Source organism: Hippoglossus hippoglossus, chromosome 4 (genome assembly GCF_009819705.1).
Source record: "Hippoglossus hippoglossus isolate fHipHip1 chromosome 4, fHipHip1.pri, whole genome shotgun sequence".
NCBI lineage: Eukaryota > Metazoa > Chordata > Actinopteri > Pleuronectiformes > Pleuronectidae > Hippoglossus > Hippoglossus hippoglossus.
This window is the reverse complement of record NC_047154.1, coordinates 10,097,871-10,115,421: the sequence shown is the minus strand read 5'-3', so window position 1 is coordinate 10,115,421 and position 17,551 is coordinate 10,097,871. Positions and strand designations below refer to the sequence as shown.

Below are 17,551 nucleotides of genomic sequence, written 5' to 3'. Positions count from 1 at the left end.
TGTGGGCTTTCTCCAGGTACTCATACTTCCTCCTACCAAAGACATACAGTGGAAGGAAGGTGAATTGGACACTCGAAATTGACCTGAGGTGTGAATGTGACCTGCCCAGGGGTTACCTCGCCTCTCGCCAAATGTCACCTGGTATTGGCTCCAGCTCCTGACACGACTCACCAGAGGATAAGCTGTATAGATAATGGACGGATGTTCAATCGTTTGAATTTGCCACAGAGAGAATTAATCACTCAAGGCGTAGAAAGGTCCTGAAGACGATCAAGAGAACCGGGATTCGCCTGATCTCAATTTCAAGTGATAGAGCAAATTGTCTGAGTGCTAATGTCCATCCATCCATCCATCCATACACATACCGCTTTTCCTTGAGGGCAGTGGGGTGGGGGTCTGGGGCCAATCTCTGAACACTTAGGTCAGTGTTTTTTCCTTTTAAATAATTTTAGAAAGAAATTTTAAATTCAGTTTTCACTAATATGGTATAGAATAACTGGTAAATTGTTGATTTAGATGATTATATCATAGGCCAAAACTTGACAAATTAATCAAATTAGTAATAAAACTACTAGAACACTTATTTGACCTTAAACCTTCCAACTGTTTTTACTTTACATTTTTGCGTCTTTTTATTTTAACTCTACAATGTCACACATTTCTGTATTATATTTAGCATTTTAAGGTTGCAAAGTGATATTTTTACTTTACAGTTTGAAAATCTTGTTTCCTATTATTGTTCTAATCCAAGGTGTTTTCAATGGACTTTATTTAGGTTAAATGTGAAATTGTTTATGCCCCGTTGTTGTTGCTGTTGCTTTTTCCTCTCCTCTGTCTCTGTCGCTGTCATTTAAAATGATGTCATTGTATATAAGGATCACCCTCAATGATTTCTTGAGTATAACTAAATGTTTCAAGTTAAAAAAGTGAAGGGGTGTGAATACTTTCTCACTCCGCTGCACTCTGTCCTCAAGTGTGTTCCACTGTAGCCTGTTAACAACATGCAGATATGATACATTATGTGTGTGATCACAGAGTACTCTGCCATCACTTCCACCTTCACACAGGAGGCTCAGGAGACCTATTCTCACCAGCTGGCAACTCATTCGCTCACCACCAGTTGATAAATGTCACATGTGCACATAATGCACACATGCCAGTGAATATGAATGACACGACTCATGTGTGTGCCCCAAGGCCGTCATTTTGTGCTCAAAGTAACTGATGGATGAAGACAGAGGGAGATCTGTGGAGCAGTGTCCTTTGTGCTCAAAGAAGCAGGACAAGGGAAGAATCGTAAATTGGGACTCGTGCATGATGGTCGAGGTGCATTTCCATGGATAAGTAACTATTTATGGTCTGAAACGAGACAGTTCGGCTGCTTCTGCAAAGACTGTGGGTAAATATGAAACTGTGGATAACGAATGCTATGTGGAAAAAAGGTTATGGACATATTTTACATGTCGTTTGATCTTACTACTGTCGCACACACACAGATTGTATTTTTTTATCTGTTGGCAAGAGACAAAATAAATGTGTTAAACCATGGATGTTAAAACAGGACTATCTATCTATCTATCTTATCTTATCTATCTATCTCTCTATCTATCTCTCTTATCTTTCTATCTCTATATCTGTCTCTCTATCTATCTATCTATCTATCTTATCTATCTCTCTATCTATCTCTCTTATCTTTCTATCTTTCTATCTGTCTCTCTATCTATCTATCTATCTATCTTATCTTATCTATCTATCTATCTCTCTCTATCTATCTCTCTCTCTCTATCTATCTATCTTTCTATCTATCTATCTATCTATCTATCAAGGTGATGTACGCTATATTTTGTGTGTGTGTGTGTGTGTGTGTGTGTGTGTGTGTGTGTGTGTGTGTGTGTGTGTGTGTGTGTGTGTTGTGGTTGGATGCTGCTCAGCTCCTATAAGATCTATGAGATCCCTGCATGTTGGAGATGGAGATGCTGGAGGACGGTGAGTAGATTTATGACTGTGCATTAGGAGCACTAATCTGTTGCAGGTGTTTCTGGCTGTTCTCCCAGGCCATGCAAGCTCTCCTCCTCAGGAGGCCCCAACTATTTGTGTATGTCTGTGTGTGTGAGTGTGTGAGCGACAGAGAAAGGGACAGAAGGAGCGAGAGGACGAGAGAGGGAGAGATTTTTTTTCTCTTTCCACAGCGTCTGCAGGGAGATTATACCACCTCCAAAATCCTCTAAAAACCATCCACAGCGTTGAGGACAAAGAGAAGATGGATTCCATTGACTTCTCTATCAAGTGAAGGACCACAAGACAACAGCAAAGAGCAAACTTCCATTACACAGTGAAGGCCACTTGTTCTGCAGGAGAAATGGCCTTTGTTTTTCTTCCTGAGCTTTTCAAATCAAATTATAAGATTTAGTGAGGCTTCTTTATTGTCTTGCTTTCTTTTTTTGACAATGACAACTCACTCCAGGTAGACAGTAGAAAAGTGCTCTGTCAGCAGGACACAACCTATGGGGTGTATTACAATAATGAAAAGACCACCAGGATGGACTGAGCCAGCAGCTTCACAGGAAGCCTTTTGGGGGATGATGAACAAAGACACAAAGGAACCCACGGAGAAAGTCCTGCTCTGTAGGAAGCCTGCAACGCCTGCTGTGACCAGCTTTGGAAAGATTAAACTTAATAACATGGTTATAGTAAGAGAAGAATAGAGATGGGGCTGGGATCCAGGGGTAGAGGAAGAGGAACAGGGAGGGAGAGGATTGATATGTTGATGAGAGGTTAAGTAAAAGTTAATAAATAAATCCCAACACATTCTTTCAAGCACCAATCTTTATTATTTGGGACAAAAAAAAAGAAGCATGATGCTCTTCCGTTTAGATTTTTTTTTTTTCACTCAACAGGGAATGGACATCAGGAGGTAATCTCTGTTCATGACTTTAGTACTACTGCCCTCATGTGGACATATAAAGTACTACGCATTGTCTTCCTCAACACTGACGCCCCCCAAAACAAAGCCACATGCCGCTATCTGTCTGCAAAATGCTTTGTATTTAAAAGGTTTGGTTGGAGACTAGAATGTCTAAATGCATGGGTGGAATGGGGAGTTTGGTTTGCCCTGAAAGTCCCTTAAAGTCAGGGTCATGCCAGGGAACCTTTCTTTCTTTCCTGTCATTGTCAAAACTGCTTTGAGAGAAAAAACCCAAAAGATTAGTTATTTTTTCCCTTCCTTTTTACCAAGCATGCCACTCGTACCACAGAGTTTCTGTCATGTGAAAAATCGGATGTTTCAGCCACCACTGAATCTGACCTGAGGAAGAGGAGGTGTCCTCTGCTCTTCAGCATTGTCTTCTTCCTCTTAGGTAAGCATGTAGGCCACAATGAAACCAAACCTTGAGATTGTATACCCTGTGGGCTCTGTTTTTATAACTGGAGTCCTGGACCTCTCCCAAAAGCAAGATGAGGAAAAGAAGACAAGGTTCACTTTGTTATGTATATGTATTAACCTCATCCATTCAGCTGTGAGGAAAATTATTTTCCAATTGTTAAAGGTTAAGTATTTGGGTCAACCACAACATAACAGATACATTTGGGAAGTAGACGACAGCAGTCATAGGAAGTGGTGCCCATGCTCATGTCAAAAATATATCACTACATTATAAATATTACATCAAAATCAGTACATTAGGGCCATTATAAGGTATATAAAAAAAAAGAGCTGAGGGGGAAGTAAAATTGTGAAACATTAAGGAAGCTCACAAATTTACAGAAAATCTACACTGCTCAAAAAAATGAAGGGAACACTTAAATCACACATCAGATCTTGATTAGTGAATTATTCAAGTTCAACATCTTTACTGATGTACATTGTATAATTTGGTGAGAACAAAATGACGTAACAACGGAAACTGAAAACCAAAATCATAAAGCCACTGAGGGCTGGATTCAAGACCATATAGAAAATCGAAGTAAAAAATGGATATTAGAGGCTGATCCAACTTGCGTGAATTTCATCACAGTAACTCATATGGTGACTCAGTAGTGTGTATGGCCTCCACGTGCCTGTATGTACTCCTGACAACATCTGGGCATGCTCCTGATGAGTCTACGGATGGTGTCCTGGGGGATCTCCTCCCAGACCTGGATCACAACATCAGTGAGCTCCTGGACAGTGTGTGGCGGTACTTGGTGGGTGCTCAATTGGATTTAGGTCGCCTATAATATGGAGGTCTGTGCGACCCTCCGAGGATATGCCTCACCAGACCATCACTGAACCAACGCCCAACCCGGTCTTGCTGGATGATGTTACAGGCAGCATAACGTTCACCACAGCGCCTCCAGACTCTTTCACGCCTGTCACTTGTGCTCAGCGTGAAGAGAACAGGTGCCAATGGTGGACCTGCCACTTCTGGTGTTCTCTGGCGAATACTAATCGAGCTGCACGGTGCTGGGCTGTGAGCACAGGTCCCACTAGAGGCTGTGGCTCATGCCACCTCATGGAGTCTGTTTCTGACGGTTTGGTCAGAAACATGCACACTAGTACCCTGCTGGAGGTCATTTTGTACGGCTCTGGCAGTGCCCCTCCTGTTCCTCCTCACACAAAGGAGCAGATACCGGTCCTGCTGCTGGGTTGATGCCCTTCTACGGCCCTGTCCAGTTCTCCTCATGTAACAGCCGGACCAAACCAAACCCCCAAACCATTCTGTTTTGGGGGTTGTCTTGCTTTTGCTTCTCCATTGCACCTGGTGTCACTTTCATTTGCAACAGAGCAGTGAAACTGATTCACAATCACTTGTGGTTCCTAAATGGACAGATTGATATCCCTGAAGTTTAACTGACTAGGTGTTGTACTGTGAGGATTAAGTGTTTTTTTCAGCAGTGTTTATATTCTGAGATTATAATAAGGAATTTGTAAAACATATTTATGTGAATATAAATATAAACAGATATTATCTTAAAATTAAGTCAAATTAACAAGGCAATGGCCGGAATTAAGAATATCCCTGCTCATATTTTGTCATTTTTAAAAATCTAAAATGACCCTAATACACTGTTCTACAAAAATAGTTTGGTTAATGTTTTTGTCATGGTTCGTACTTGAATATGTTCTGCATGATATGGTTCGTGATAGGAGGGAACCAGTCTTTGGTGAGAGTCACAATGTAGGTTTTCCAAGGGTAAAAGAGCTCTTCCTTTCTCAGCGCTCCTGCAGTGACAATGTTCAAGGCTGCATCTGTGGCAGAGGCCGCCGGCACATCAGTGAGTTTCCTGGGATATAGAAAAACAATACACTTAGCCACTGGATGGCACACAGTAAAAACTACTACAAGAATATCAATGATGCCACATAGTTAGATTCAATTTGATTTGACTAACCCGACTTTCTCCATGGCGGCATCAGTATCGATGAACCCAAGAGTGCATAAAGTGATGGACACGTTGCTCTTCTTCAATGACAGCTCATGGTAGAGGGACCTAAAGAAACCATTCAAGGCTGCTTTTGTTGATGAATATGGTGCCATAAAGGGACTTGCCACTTTGCCTGTGAAGCATTAAAAACTATTAGAGTCAGATGTGAAATATAAGACTGATGAGGCCGACGCACAGATTTGATCTGTGCATACGGACAAATTTAACGCTTCTTTCTTAATTTTCCCAAAATGTTCAAAGACAAGAGGAACATTTCCTCGTGGATCAACATGTGGTCGAGACCATTCATAGAGTCAGCTGAGCCAGGGAATAGCAAATACAGCACTAATGACTCTGCATACCTCCACAAGGGCCAAACAGGCTCCTCAGTCCACTCAAGCTGCAACAATCTGTTCTCTAAATATGCCTGATTTTTAAAAATCAAGATCCATGAAAAAAATCCATGTTGAAAAACGCCCTATCTAGCAATGTTAAAGGAAGTGATAAAACAAAAATTCTAATCTAAAATAATCTGAATCTGCACAAGCATTTCCTGACCCTTACATCATCCTTCCATCAAGTTTTGTGGAAATACATTCAGTTTTGTTTGTGTAATCGTGCTCACAAATAAAGAAATGGACAGGGGGTGAAAACATAATCCCCCCTCAGCAGAGGGAAAGATTTGAAGTCTATGAAACATTTTAAATATTTAACGTAAAAAATGTCCATTTAGTAGTTGTTCTTGAGCTTTGAATCTCTCCTTAGTTATGTAATGGGGTTCATTCTAAATAAAAGCCTCAGATGACTGCAGCTAAAACAGGATAATTTTGATAATAGTCTGAATATAATTTGTTGCAAATGTTTCAAATTAATATTTTCTTTTCATTTTTTTTCAGGTTATGTTTATATGTCATGATTGATCAAAGGTCACAGCTCTAATTTCACCGGCAGAACGGAGTTGGCTATAGGATGCGGGGAGCGGGGGTAAGATTATTTAGGGACACCGGTAGTAGCGCTCTCCCTCCCCCCCTCTCTCCACTGCCACACTTCCTGTGCGTGGTGTGGACGCAGCAGGTGTGGACGCAGAGTGTTGCGGTAAGCAATAGAGTTCAATGAACTGAAAGTCACTATACCGCGCGCCGGTATCAGCGCCTCATGTGCACGCTGTGATCTCCTCCAGTCAGCGGGTACACACAAACGAGTGGGAACGATAATGAACCTAAGTGATGCGCTTGACATTTATTAAGAGTTTATACTTTTATGTGTCTGTGACATTGAGTGTAATTTTCTTTTCCTGGTTTAGTATTTGTCATGAGACAATGAGGACGGCCTGGGTCTCTGCTCTATTTAATGAATTAATACTATTGTGTTTTATTTGTTAATTTTATGAAATATTTGAATAACCTTGTTTAACAACCTTGTGACCTAATCAGCATGTTTGTTTCATAGGGCTGCCTTCAGGCAGGATATTCACTCTGTTTTTTTCCCCACATTAAGGTTTCATTTAGATTATTTGGCCTCTTGTTTAAATTAGTTTGATTTCTGGTTAATTTGTTTGATTTGTGGTTTCCCTGTTTTATTTTATTTTGTTCTTTGCTACATAGGCAACGTGCAATATGGTTGAGGGGTTCTGTGCAATCCTGGTGTAATGGCTTAAATATGTGTGAGTTATTGGCTCCGTAGATGAGAGACCCTCTATTACTTTATGGTACAATATCGCCTGCAGTAATAATAATAATGTTAGGATTCTCAAAGTGTGCAGTGATCGTTTCACGCATGAGATTTTAACTTTGTTAATTGGGTCCTGAGCCTTTAACTTCTTTCCCCTTTTTATATTTGCCATTTATGTCAAGGGAGTGTACCCCACACGTTGCACATGTCCAGCCTTGTTACTGTGTCGCTCTCATCCACAATGTTTACTGTTGAATCAGTATTTTTAAATCATGTGCCAGAATTGAATAAATTGTCTATTTTTGGAACCGTCAGCCTCCCGTCCCATTTATTCTAGATATATGTGGTGAACCCGATTGGCGTTTAACTGTCACCTCAAACTTTTGACCACTACAGTTAGTCAAAAAAAAACTGTGCTCATCAAAAAACTCCCTCAACAGCTGTAAAATAGACCTTGACCTGACATTGTTTTATCCACTGTTGCTGAAAAATGGAGTTAACATCGTTACCTCCACCAACAAGGTTATGTTTTTATCTGCATGTGTTTGTTTGTCTGTTAGTCAGCAGGATTACACATGGAGGGATTACCATGCCTCTGGGTGGAAGGATGTGGTATTGGTCCGGTGAGAACCCATTACAATTTGGTGTCTATCCAGATCAGGGGGCGGATCCAGGAATAATTTCGTAAGATTAAGGAGTTTGATTTCTCAGAGGATAATGAATGGCATGAATTTTAATGGGGAAAAATCAGGCATGTTTTGGGGACTGATGTTTATGAGAATTTGCACTTTGTCGCAGATCCAAATCAAATCCAGATGCTGTGAATTTAAATGTCATTTCACAAGGGGACTGTTGGGCCTTGGTGGTGGTTTCATGTTTTTCCTACATGGATTAGTCAAGCCAAGAATTATTTAATCTTTTTCTTGTAAAACCCTTCATATGCTATTCAAGCAAAGTTTATAATATATGATGGTAATGTAATCGATGCATACGTTCATAAGCGTGTATATGTGCAAGTTTGCTGTCTTCAATATTTTCGGGAATGAAAAAGCAGAGACAAACTTACCCAAAAGTGATGAAATGATCACCAGTGATCCTTTACTTTGCTCAAGCGAGTCCATAGCTTTCGAAGCCATCTGAACATAGCTGAATAAATTGACCTATGAAGACACACACACAAATACAGTATATATAAGGGCACTATTTATGTGCTGACAGAATGCCTAAAATGCTGCATTACCTTCATCAGCCACTCGAAGTACTCTACATCTCCATCCCACATTTTGAAGTGGCTCACGCCGATGTGGTTGAGAACCAGATAATCCAACCCTCCAAGCTTTTCCAGAGCAAACTCCACCACTTTTTCAGGCTCTTGCTCGCTGCCCATGTCTGCAGCTATGTAAAGTGCTTCTTGGGCTCCCAAACTTGTGCACTTCTCTGCCACCTATAAGCAGAGATCAAGAGGAATGGGTTAACTGACCAGTCCAGAAAATAGCATAGAAAACCTCCTTTGGTCGCGTTGGGATACCCAACCATTGTTCACCAGTGGTAGGTCCCAACAGCCCCCCTTCGGTCTCAGGATCGCACTTGACGTGTGGCCATGTAACAGTGGCTGAGAAGAACATGAGGCAGAATATTTCCTAGAGGTCAAACTGCATGTGTCGTCGATGTCTGTAGAGGCTCATGAGGTGACTTGATTCCCAAAGACTTGGGCTCGGATTGGATTCTGTCCCATCTTCTGAGTGAAGAGGGAGTTGACCTTTCACTACTGGAGGAGTGTGAATCGGAGTAACAGGAATCACATTGTCTGAAAGACTGAGGTGAGGTAGGACCGTCTGAACCTCGTGGAGAAGTAGTGTAGCTTTGGTTGTAACAGAACCACAATAAACTTGTTTTTAAATACAGCTGAATGTCTACTCCTGTAGCAGACAAGTGGAATTGAATTAAAGTTTTTGGCTTGACTGAAAAGTTCAAGATTCCACCTATTTTTGCTATTGGCCAAAATGAAACAAATTTATATTGAAATAAATATGAATAATTGCCAACAGGACTCTTCCTCAAACATGGCACCATCAAATGTTGTGCCTTTGGGCATCCAATAAATTAAGCTATCTGAATTTTGTTAATATTTATATTACAAATAATATTATATAAAAAATAAAAACCTTGAATTGACAAGGTTTTGTTGAGGTACCACCCTTCAAAGGAAGGGTGGATTCAGTCTCATGAAATTACTATCACATCAGTAGTTGGAGTAGGGATATGGAGTTCTTGGCAGTGTAGAGGTTGGCACTTATTCAACATTAATAAAGACAGCACGTGCGTTCAATAAAAACATTTATTATGAAAATAAGAAAAGTAAAAACACACTAACTAAACGTGCACTTACTATACACAGGTGTGTGTATTTGTATGCATGTGTCACACACACACATGCATACAAATAAAGGTTTGGGGAGATGTGTGTGTGGTGCTGGTGCCAGGTTAAAGAAAGTGGTTAGTTGCATGTAAAGGATCCGTTTGGTGCTGTTTGAAAAGTCCAGTGAAGCGGTCTTGCTGGTTTGTAGCTCCTGTTGTTCTATTTCTGCTTGTCAGACCTTTTGCTGTGGCCACTCGTGCTGAAGTCCTTAGTCTCGTGTCACTCTCATGTCTAACCTGACCATAGTTCACAAATAGTAGGTCCCAAAGGTCAATACTTCAACCTATTAATAACTATTCTGGGCTGGGGAGGTGGAGGCAAGTTGCCGGCAGCAGAGCATGAGTGGCAGTGTAGCTGAGCAGGGATCAGTGCGGAGGAGGTCATATTTAAAAAGGCCGCTTTGTTCAGAGAATGGACTGTGATTGGTGGGTGACTGACGAGTGTGCAGTTACCCTGAATGCAAAGATCTACAGAGGAAGGGCTTAATCAAAAGCGAAGCCCACTAGAGGGCTACACAGTAAATCATGAAGATGAATAAAATCACGTCCACTATTTTTACAATGTGGCATTAGAACGTTTACATAAGGATGTGAATAATTCCTCCACCACTGATGCTCATGCTTTAGTCATGACATATTGTAGTTACATGCTTTTTTAAAAATAAGGTTTTCTCTGCATTTGTTTGTTTGTCTTTTAGCAGGACTACGCAGAAACTACAGGAGGGATTACCACGCACCTGGGTGGAAGGATGTGGTGCAATTGTTGTACCAAACCAATTCAGAGCACGGATTCAGGACGTTTTTAGTTTTCACTGATTTTCCAGGAAATAATTAAATGCCATTTTAGTTTTGTCTGTTTTTCTAATTCTGTGACATCTTTAGGGACACACAAGCTCTGCAAAGACACCTCATGATCCTGCTCAACCAACTGTCACACAGTCGCAGTAACATTTTCTGCAACAGTTATCATACCGTAAAAATCTCGTACTGCTGCAAGCCTTAGGGTATTAGGCTCTGTTCAGACATGCCATAACCATCCTTCTCCAGGTGATCAGATCACACATGCACAGCTCAACGCACAGACATGACTGCATCTAAGACACATGTTAATGTAAAGAATGAACAGGGCAATGGACCATTCACGGTACATGTTATCAAGTTCACTGACCTGCTGTAATACTTTCTCCCTTCTTGCTGTAATAACAACTCGGGCTCCGAAACGGGCGTAATGATACGCTATTTGTTCACCGATGCCTGTACTGGCCCCGGTCACCAACACCCTGGCCCCTCGGAGAGATTCTGAAACAAATTCATACACTTAACTTGGTACACTAAAAACACACAAACTAGTGTCAGCAATAGATGCATAATGATACTGGCATTTGTGCCAGTAGGTGAAGATCATGTACACAGATGGATGATTGATTTGAAATTGGATTCAATGTATGAGTGTAGTAATTTCGGCCAAATAGGTTATGTTTTTACCTCTGTCCGTTATTAGTTAGTTTCTTTGTTTGTAAACCAGATTACACAAAACAACTGCAAGGATTTCCACAAAACTTGCTGGAAAGACACAGTATGGGTCAGGGAAGAACCCATTGAGTTCAAGTGCAGGTCCAGATCAGAGGACAGATCCAGGATTTCTTTCCAGTTTCTTTAACATTGCATTTAACATTATACCCCAGAAATAATTCATGTATCTTGGTGGAAATATATCAGCCAAGGGGACAGATATCTAGGAGTGTGTGAAATTTGGTGGCGGAGGTGTGCCCCCTACGGCCAATTTAGTTGTAATTGTTATCTAACACCATTATCCTCATTTGACAAAATCATGCAGCACATTGTAACTTTACACAGTCAAGATAAAGAAATCATAGTCCTTCCATGGCTGCACCTGGAGTTAAAGGACATTCACACTCGTATGTTTTGATCAATAGACTTGTTTTGCACAACATCTGAGGTCACAATCCTTCCCGCACTTTTTATCTTTGTGGTAGTATAATAGTGAGATAGTGTCATTTATTAACTAAAAGTTGAACCCTTTATGTCCAAGAAGCTGCGACTCCCTGATCATTCCTTCTGGTGCTTCAACTCTTTGTCTGCTGCTTTAATAAATGCTGCTTAAATTATATAGAGGCAAATGTCAGCCCCTTTATAAATCCAGCTGAACGTCTCTCCATGAGAACACACCTTTGCATATGTGGACCGGAAACTAATCAGTCAGCGTCATCCTGTATTTGTAAAATGTACTCAAATCAAATGACTAGTCTCCTCAGTAGTCTGCAGTGGCAGCTGTGGTGGCAAATGTTTTACTGGGGGCTGTTGCAAATGTCGATAACTTTGGGAAAAGACTGTCCCATTGACTCAAACCATATCATTCAATTACACGTGGAAAGTTCACTGCCTTCTCTCACTGAGGATAAATGCAGCGCTGTCTCTCTCTGGTAATTCCTCGGTCACAAGCGGAAAGCGTGTCCGATCATCACAAAGAAGCGCTCGCTCAATGTTGTGCCTCTTCTCTCTCTGAAACATCAGCCTTCACAAACCTGTTTATCATACACAGATATTTGTTCGGGCGAAGCATCGAACCACGGTCCACAGAGCATGCAGCGCAGGTGTGTCGGCTGGGTTGAGAAAGTACACAAAGTTTACAGCCACACTTGATGAACACCAGGTGCTGGAGAGAACTGACAGAAATCAGAAGGCGAGAGATGTCCCCCGTGCCGTTTTCTATTTCACCTGCCGCAGTTTTACAAGGGACAGAAGTACAGCAATACATCACCAAGGAATCTATTCGACTATCACTAAGTGGACAGATCCGCTCTTCACAATGCGCTTACGTCGAAATCGCGTCTTTCTTACCTGCATCCAACGTGGGCGCATTCCACTTCACAGCAAGGAAAGCTACGCATATACTCGCCAGCAGTACTTTGGCGAAGGTTCCCATTTTGACTGTTAAGTGTCCGGTTGTGTTGGTCGTAGTGAGCCCGGATCTCTGGCGAAATCCAGCTCCTGTGAATGCCTGCAACTGCGAACAGGAAATAAGCAATACGCATAAACTGGCCATTTATGTAACCCTGTCATTCTCTTTCTCCCTATGCGTAGTATGGGGGCGTGTCGCTCGGACAAAAATCCAGTGATCCTCAATAACCTCAGAACAGGGAAGAGATGCTCTGGATTTTATAACAGAGTCACATTCATTTATATTTGCTCGTGAGGAAATTGATGTAAAGAACGACTGTAATGATTGCCCACTACCCACAGAGGTTGAAGAAGAGTTTAGACGAACTGCTGCAGGGTTCGTTTTAACCTTTGCATTCAGGGTTGGGTCAAATTTAAACAGTTTTGATATTTAACAGTAGTAAAAATACCCTAAATGTCATTCTTAAACCTTGAAATTTGATGACTCTTCCCAAAGTTACCCCAAATACACAAAAATGAAAATATATACAAATGTTGTACTTTTGTACAGGTGCTACACATGTTTGTACATTGAGGCTGTTCCGGGTCAAATTTGACCCATATCAATTAAAATGGATTTTAGATTCATCAGTGTGGGTCAAATCAAGGAAATGGTGGTTTTAGGGAATCTTTAAAGTCAAGTTTGTCTGTGTTCCCACCACATTTGCCTAGATTCCCTGCAGTCAATGTATGAGTGTAGTGATCAATCAATGTATGAGTGTAGTGAACGCACAACCTGTTGCGTCTATTTTCATTGTAAAAGTTGGATAAAGACACAACTTGACTGTGTTGCGTTGAATGGCATTTTACGTCTTCATTTGTTGCGACAACAGAGCAGGCAAAACCCAACAGTGTTTATACAACAGTGGCTTTCGAACAATGTGATCACACCCATCAATATTCAGTATCATGAGATTTTCTTCCCGAACTTCAATAGATTCACCACATAAGTTGTCATTCAAGATCCTTTCAAACAACCATTAGATGACATTAGTCATTAATATCTAATATGTCACTGGTATCTTTTTAGTTCTTAGAACAAAGAATCACATAATTTCCCAAACAGAGGACATAAAAAAACAACAACAAAAAAGTTATATTTATGTTCTATATCACTGGAAAAGGTTTTTTTTTCCAAAACAGCATGCCAATTTTTTTCAATACAGAAAATTAGACCAGCTTAATACAATTAAATGCAATCCAATGAAAAGCAATATTGTATTCTACATCTACAAAGCCTACAATGGCTAGTTTTTTAAAAGCTTTCATCCACAATACTGTATGTTTCTTACTACAGTCATAGTTAGTGTTAGCGTTATACTGAAATCCATAATATTGAAATGTGTTCACTTTGACTACAATAAACATTATAGTTTAATAAATTTCTGCTAGCATCCATCAAAACAAATCTTTATTATAGTAGAATTGTTGGCTGAGTTGTATTGCTTTGCATTATATTTGACTGTTCTACATAATAAACAGGCCACTGAGTGTAAAAAGAACATTATTTTCAGTAAAATACTCATATTTAATCTGACAGTAAATATGTTGCTTTGGTTGAATCCAGGTGTGATATGACCAGTCGTGTCTCTTTAGAAAGACAACAGTAACATCTTAGTAAAACTCAGTAATGAAGTGACAGTATGTTTTTCCTACAACATTTCTCATATTTCATGTCAAACCTGGATCATTATTTTCAGTAGTTGGCATGGCTTCACTTGTGTAGTGATCCATTTCAAGTTTTTTTCTTTAGTTATTTTAGCTCAATATATCTGGACCTTGTGTGTCTTTAATGCTGCAAACCCAAGCCATTCATTTTTCTTTTATTGCAGGAGTCAATAAACATTTAAAGAAAAAGAACAGTCTGCAAAAAAAAAATATATATATATATATATATATATATATATATATATATATACATAAAGGTATATGATTCACAGATAGAAACAGTAATTACAGTTGTTCGATATACAAAACAAAATAATAATTTAGATGGTTTAAATGCATAAAGAGCGAGATGACGAATCTGCTGCTTTTAAATACCGTCAGCCTTGGCGTTTGAAAGAGCAACTTTATTGACACACACCTTGTGGGAACAAGCAGGGTTTGTCCTTCAGTGCTAAACAAAGCAGTCACCACTTTTCATCCGCAGCATACCTGGAATACGTGTTCTTGAGAGGAAACTACACCGCTGTGGATCATGGCGGCAAAGATTTTGCCCGTAGTGAAGTTAGTACTTTTAATTTCTCCCACAATTCCACTTAAGTCGTTGCCGCTGTCGCTAGGAGCTAGCAGCTCAGCTAGCATGTTAGCTAACTGATGCTAAGTTGGTTATTTATCTGTCCAGGAGCAGTGCATCTGTCGTCTGTAGATTCGTTGCTTATCAGTACTGTTTCTAACATCTGAGGAGACTCTCTCGTGGAGCTCTGTCATAGTGGTGAAGTGGACCCGTGCTTTGTGTCAGTGTTGAAAGGGAACAGGGGAAGACATGTTTCTGATCAGCTCGACTCCATCTGTCCTTTCCTTTCCAGACTGGCCGCCAAGGTGACCATAGCAGGAGGAGCTCTGTATGTGGCCTGTGACTCCGGTCTGCTGGGGGGCAGTGAGCAGGGCTCAGAGGCCCTGCAGAAGGCCAAGGCTGCAATACCCCCCGCCATACAGGAATGGATGAAGTACTTCGGCCTGGAGGTACAGATAACATGCACTGAGTTAATATCTTACCATGATCCAGCACAGCCATGGGTCATGGCAACATATGTGAGCAGACTGCAGCCTGTCGGGTCACAACTGTCAAACCTGGATCATTATTTTCAGTAGTTGGCTTCACTGTTTCACTGCATGATGTTGAGAAGTACCTCAAAAGAATAATGTTCAGCCAATATTGGCTCTTTCCTATTTGACTCTTTATCTTGTTTGCATTTGTCAAACTAATGGGTCCTCCCTCTCCACAGGCTCAGCTCCCAGCCATGCCGAAGGTTGAATTCTCTCCCGTTCAGTCGTGGAATTCTGGTACGAACGAGTTACACAAGCCCTGTCATGAGTTTAGGTTTTTGAGTGTGAACGAATGGGAGTTTCACTTGTGTAGTGATCCATTTCAAGTTTTTTTCTTTAGTTACTTTAGCTCAATATATCTGGACCTTGTGTGTGTCTTTAATGCTGCAAACCCAAGCCATTCATTTTTCTTTTATTGCAGGAGTACGGTGGACGGTTTCATCTCTTTCGGAGGCTCCAATGAAGGCAACTGAATATTCAAGTCAGGGTCTGCAGTACCTGAAAGACCTCACCAAGTGAACTGGAAGTCTGGGCAACCAGACATTGATCCATCTTTTTGACTCTTGCACTTGAGAAACATCACTTCTTCAAATGTTGTCACCCCTCACAAGAAAAAAAGAAAACTGCTTGATAAAATTAAGCTACGAGGAGTGTCCTCTTTTGAATGGTTCAGTGGCATTTGGTGTGAGGTATACATTAGACAAAACGTTATGTCATTTATGTATACCATAAATTTGTTTGTACAGACTAATTCACCCCCCCAAACCATCCAAAAAATGTAACGAAGAGTGTCTGTTGTGTATATATATATATATATATATGCAGTTTCACTTTGTGACTAAGTAATACATCAATCTTAAAACATGTCCTGTATATTTATTAAATCGAAGTACAACACAATGCATGCTTATAATGAAAGTGTTTGAAGAACAAGAGCATCAAATGTGCAAAAGTCTTTATTACCCATGACAGAATAATAACGACACATATTACCTGTTGATGCTGCTACAACTTCAGAACAGGAGGTGGTGATTGAAGCACGAAGAAGAGCGCGCACAGTCGTTTGTAACTCCACTCTACACAACACAGAAACACTCCACAGCACCACTAGGGGTGATGTACAGTGTTAACCTTTTTTTTGATTGATATTTTAAAAGTGGCTTTAAACAAACAGTACTAATTATGCCACACACTGTCACTTCTCCAATGCCAAAGTTAAAATTGAAAATCTCTTTTGACACTGCTCAGATGGTGCATGCAGCTCCGACAGTTAAAAATAACAGTAACGGTACACCTACTGATTAACTAGTTTACTGAGGGATACACTGAATGACAGAAGGTTGAGATGAAATCCATACTGCAAGCATACATGTCGTGTTTGTGAGAATACCAGACAGACGGGACAGACTGGAACCAGAGTTAGCTACTGTCTACAAAGTGGTTTGTCAGTTGATTACACCTGTTATAATTTGTGTATGAATGACCCTTTCACTAAAGGGTGGTGGTGGTGTTTCAGTGAGATATTCATATTGTGAATAATCACAACAGGCAACATTACAAGGCATTTAACACACGTTGTACAGATTAAATACTGTCATCTGAATGTATTGAAACAATTTTTTTCTCTTAATCCATGTGATATAAAGCATTACTCTGCTGTATTTTGGGGAAACATAGCATAACATAACCTAAACATGTAAACTTTATACAGTTAAAGTGCTCCCCACAATATCAACGGTGACTTTTCACAACCAATGATGATGTGTGTAATATTTAAAGAACTTGTTCATACTGCATTATAGAGCAAAAACACAGCACTAACGTAAAGCAAAACGTTCCACAAGCTGTCAGTGGCACCACTTCTGAATGAAAACCTAATAGCAGCCTTCATACGCAAAGATTCATTGAGAGCGTAGATAGTCAGAGTATACAGTATGTACAATATTGCAAAATGACAAGCCGGAAGGCACTTGATGATTTGTGTGGGATCATGGGAATTAAGCATCTCAAATAGCAGGACAAAGAATCTGATGTTCCTTGTGCTGTGCAAACTAATTAATTAGAATCTGTGCAGAAACCTTCCTTCAAGGCTTAAAGAAGAGATGTACAGCATGAAAAAAAAGCTAATTCTCCGCCATGGATACTACAATAAAAACATGGTGCAAAGAAGCAGGGGTATATTTCTACATGAGCACAACTCATTTGAACTGGTCTTGACAACACCAGGGCCTCATTAAGGTGACTTTACAATGCTGCTTTTATTCATTCCTTCCACTACTAACACTGATATTGATATTGTTAGATAAATACAGTAGAGGTATTTATC

The 17,551-nt window shown here is 40.3% G+C and overlaps 2 protein-coding genes across 3 annotated transcripts; one reads left to right on the top strand and one right to left on the bottom strand.

The window, feature by feature from the left end:
- Positions 1–2,995: 2,995 nt before the first annotated feature.
- On the bottom strand, positions 2,996–12,590 carry hsd11b1la (hydroxysteroid (11-beta) dehydrogenase 1-like a). Of its 2 annotated transcripts, XM_034583844.1 has the most exons (7): positions 12,355–12,590; positions 10,661–10,791; positions 8,315–8,518; positions 8,141–8,234; positions 5,371–5,536; positions 5,051–5,262; positions 2,996–3,106 (listed from the first exon to the last, which is right to left on the bottom strand). In XM_034583844.1, the coding sequence occupies exons 1-6, from the start codon at positions 12,557–12,559 to the stop codon at positions 5,079–5,081; spliced, it is 984 nt and encodes a 327-aa protein (XP_034439735.1). In that variant the 5' UTR covers positions 12,560–12,590; the 3' UTR covers positions 2,996–3,106; positions 5,051–5,078. The 2 variants fall into 2 exon arrangements, with proteins under 2 accessions (XP_034439735.1, XP_034439734.1); XM_034583843.1 differs by lacking the exon at positions 2,996–3,106 and having other exon boundaries at positions 4,772–5,262.
- A 1,921-nt stretch (positions 12,591–14,511) lies between these two features.
- On the top strand, positions 14,512–16,956 carry micos13 (mitochondrial contact site and cristae organizing system subunit 13). Its single transcript, XM_034582767.1, has 4 exons — positions 14,512–14,682; positions 14,985–15,141; positions 15,405–15,462; positions 15,647–16,956. Exons 1-4 carry the CDS (start codon positions 14,654–14,656, stop codon positions 15,742–15,744), a joined length of 342 nt encoding a protein of 113 aa, XP_034438658.1. The 5' UTR covers positions 14,512–14,653; the 3' UTR covers positions 15,745–16,956.
- Positions 16,957–17,551: the final 595 nt, after the last annotated feature.

Coding starts and splice junctions, on each gene's coding strand:
- hsd11b1la (XM_034583844.1), bottom strand. CDS start 12,559: ATGGCCAGTTTATGCGTATTGCTTATTTCCTGTTCGCAGTTGCAGGCA. Junction 8,519..10,660: donor GGGAGAAAGTATTACAGCAG/GTCAGTGAACTT, acceptor CTCTGCTTATAG/GTGGCAGAGAAGTGCACAAG. Junction 5,537..8,140: donor GATCATTTCATCACTTTTGG/GTAAGTTTGTCT, acceptor AATGCTTCACAG/GCAAAGTGGCAAGTCCCTTT.
- micos13 (XM_034582767.1), top strand. CDS start 14,654: ATGGCGGCAAAGATTTTGCCCGTAGTGAA. Junction 14,683..14,984: donor AAGATTTTGCCCGTAGTGAA/GTTAGTACTTTT, acceptor TTTCCTTTCCAG/ACTGGCCGCCAAGGTGACCA. Junction 15,463..15,646: donor CGTTCAGTCGTGGAATTCTG/GTACGAACGAGT, acceptor CTTTTATTGCAG/GAGTACGGTGGACGGTTTCA.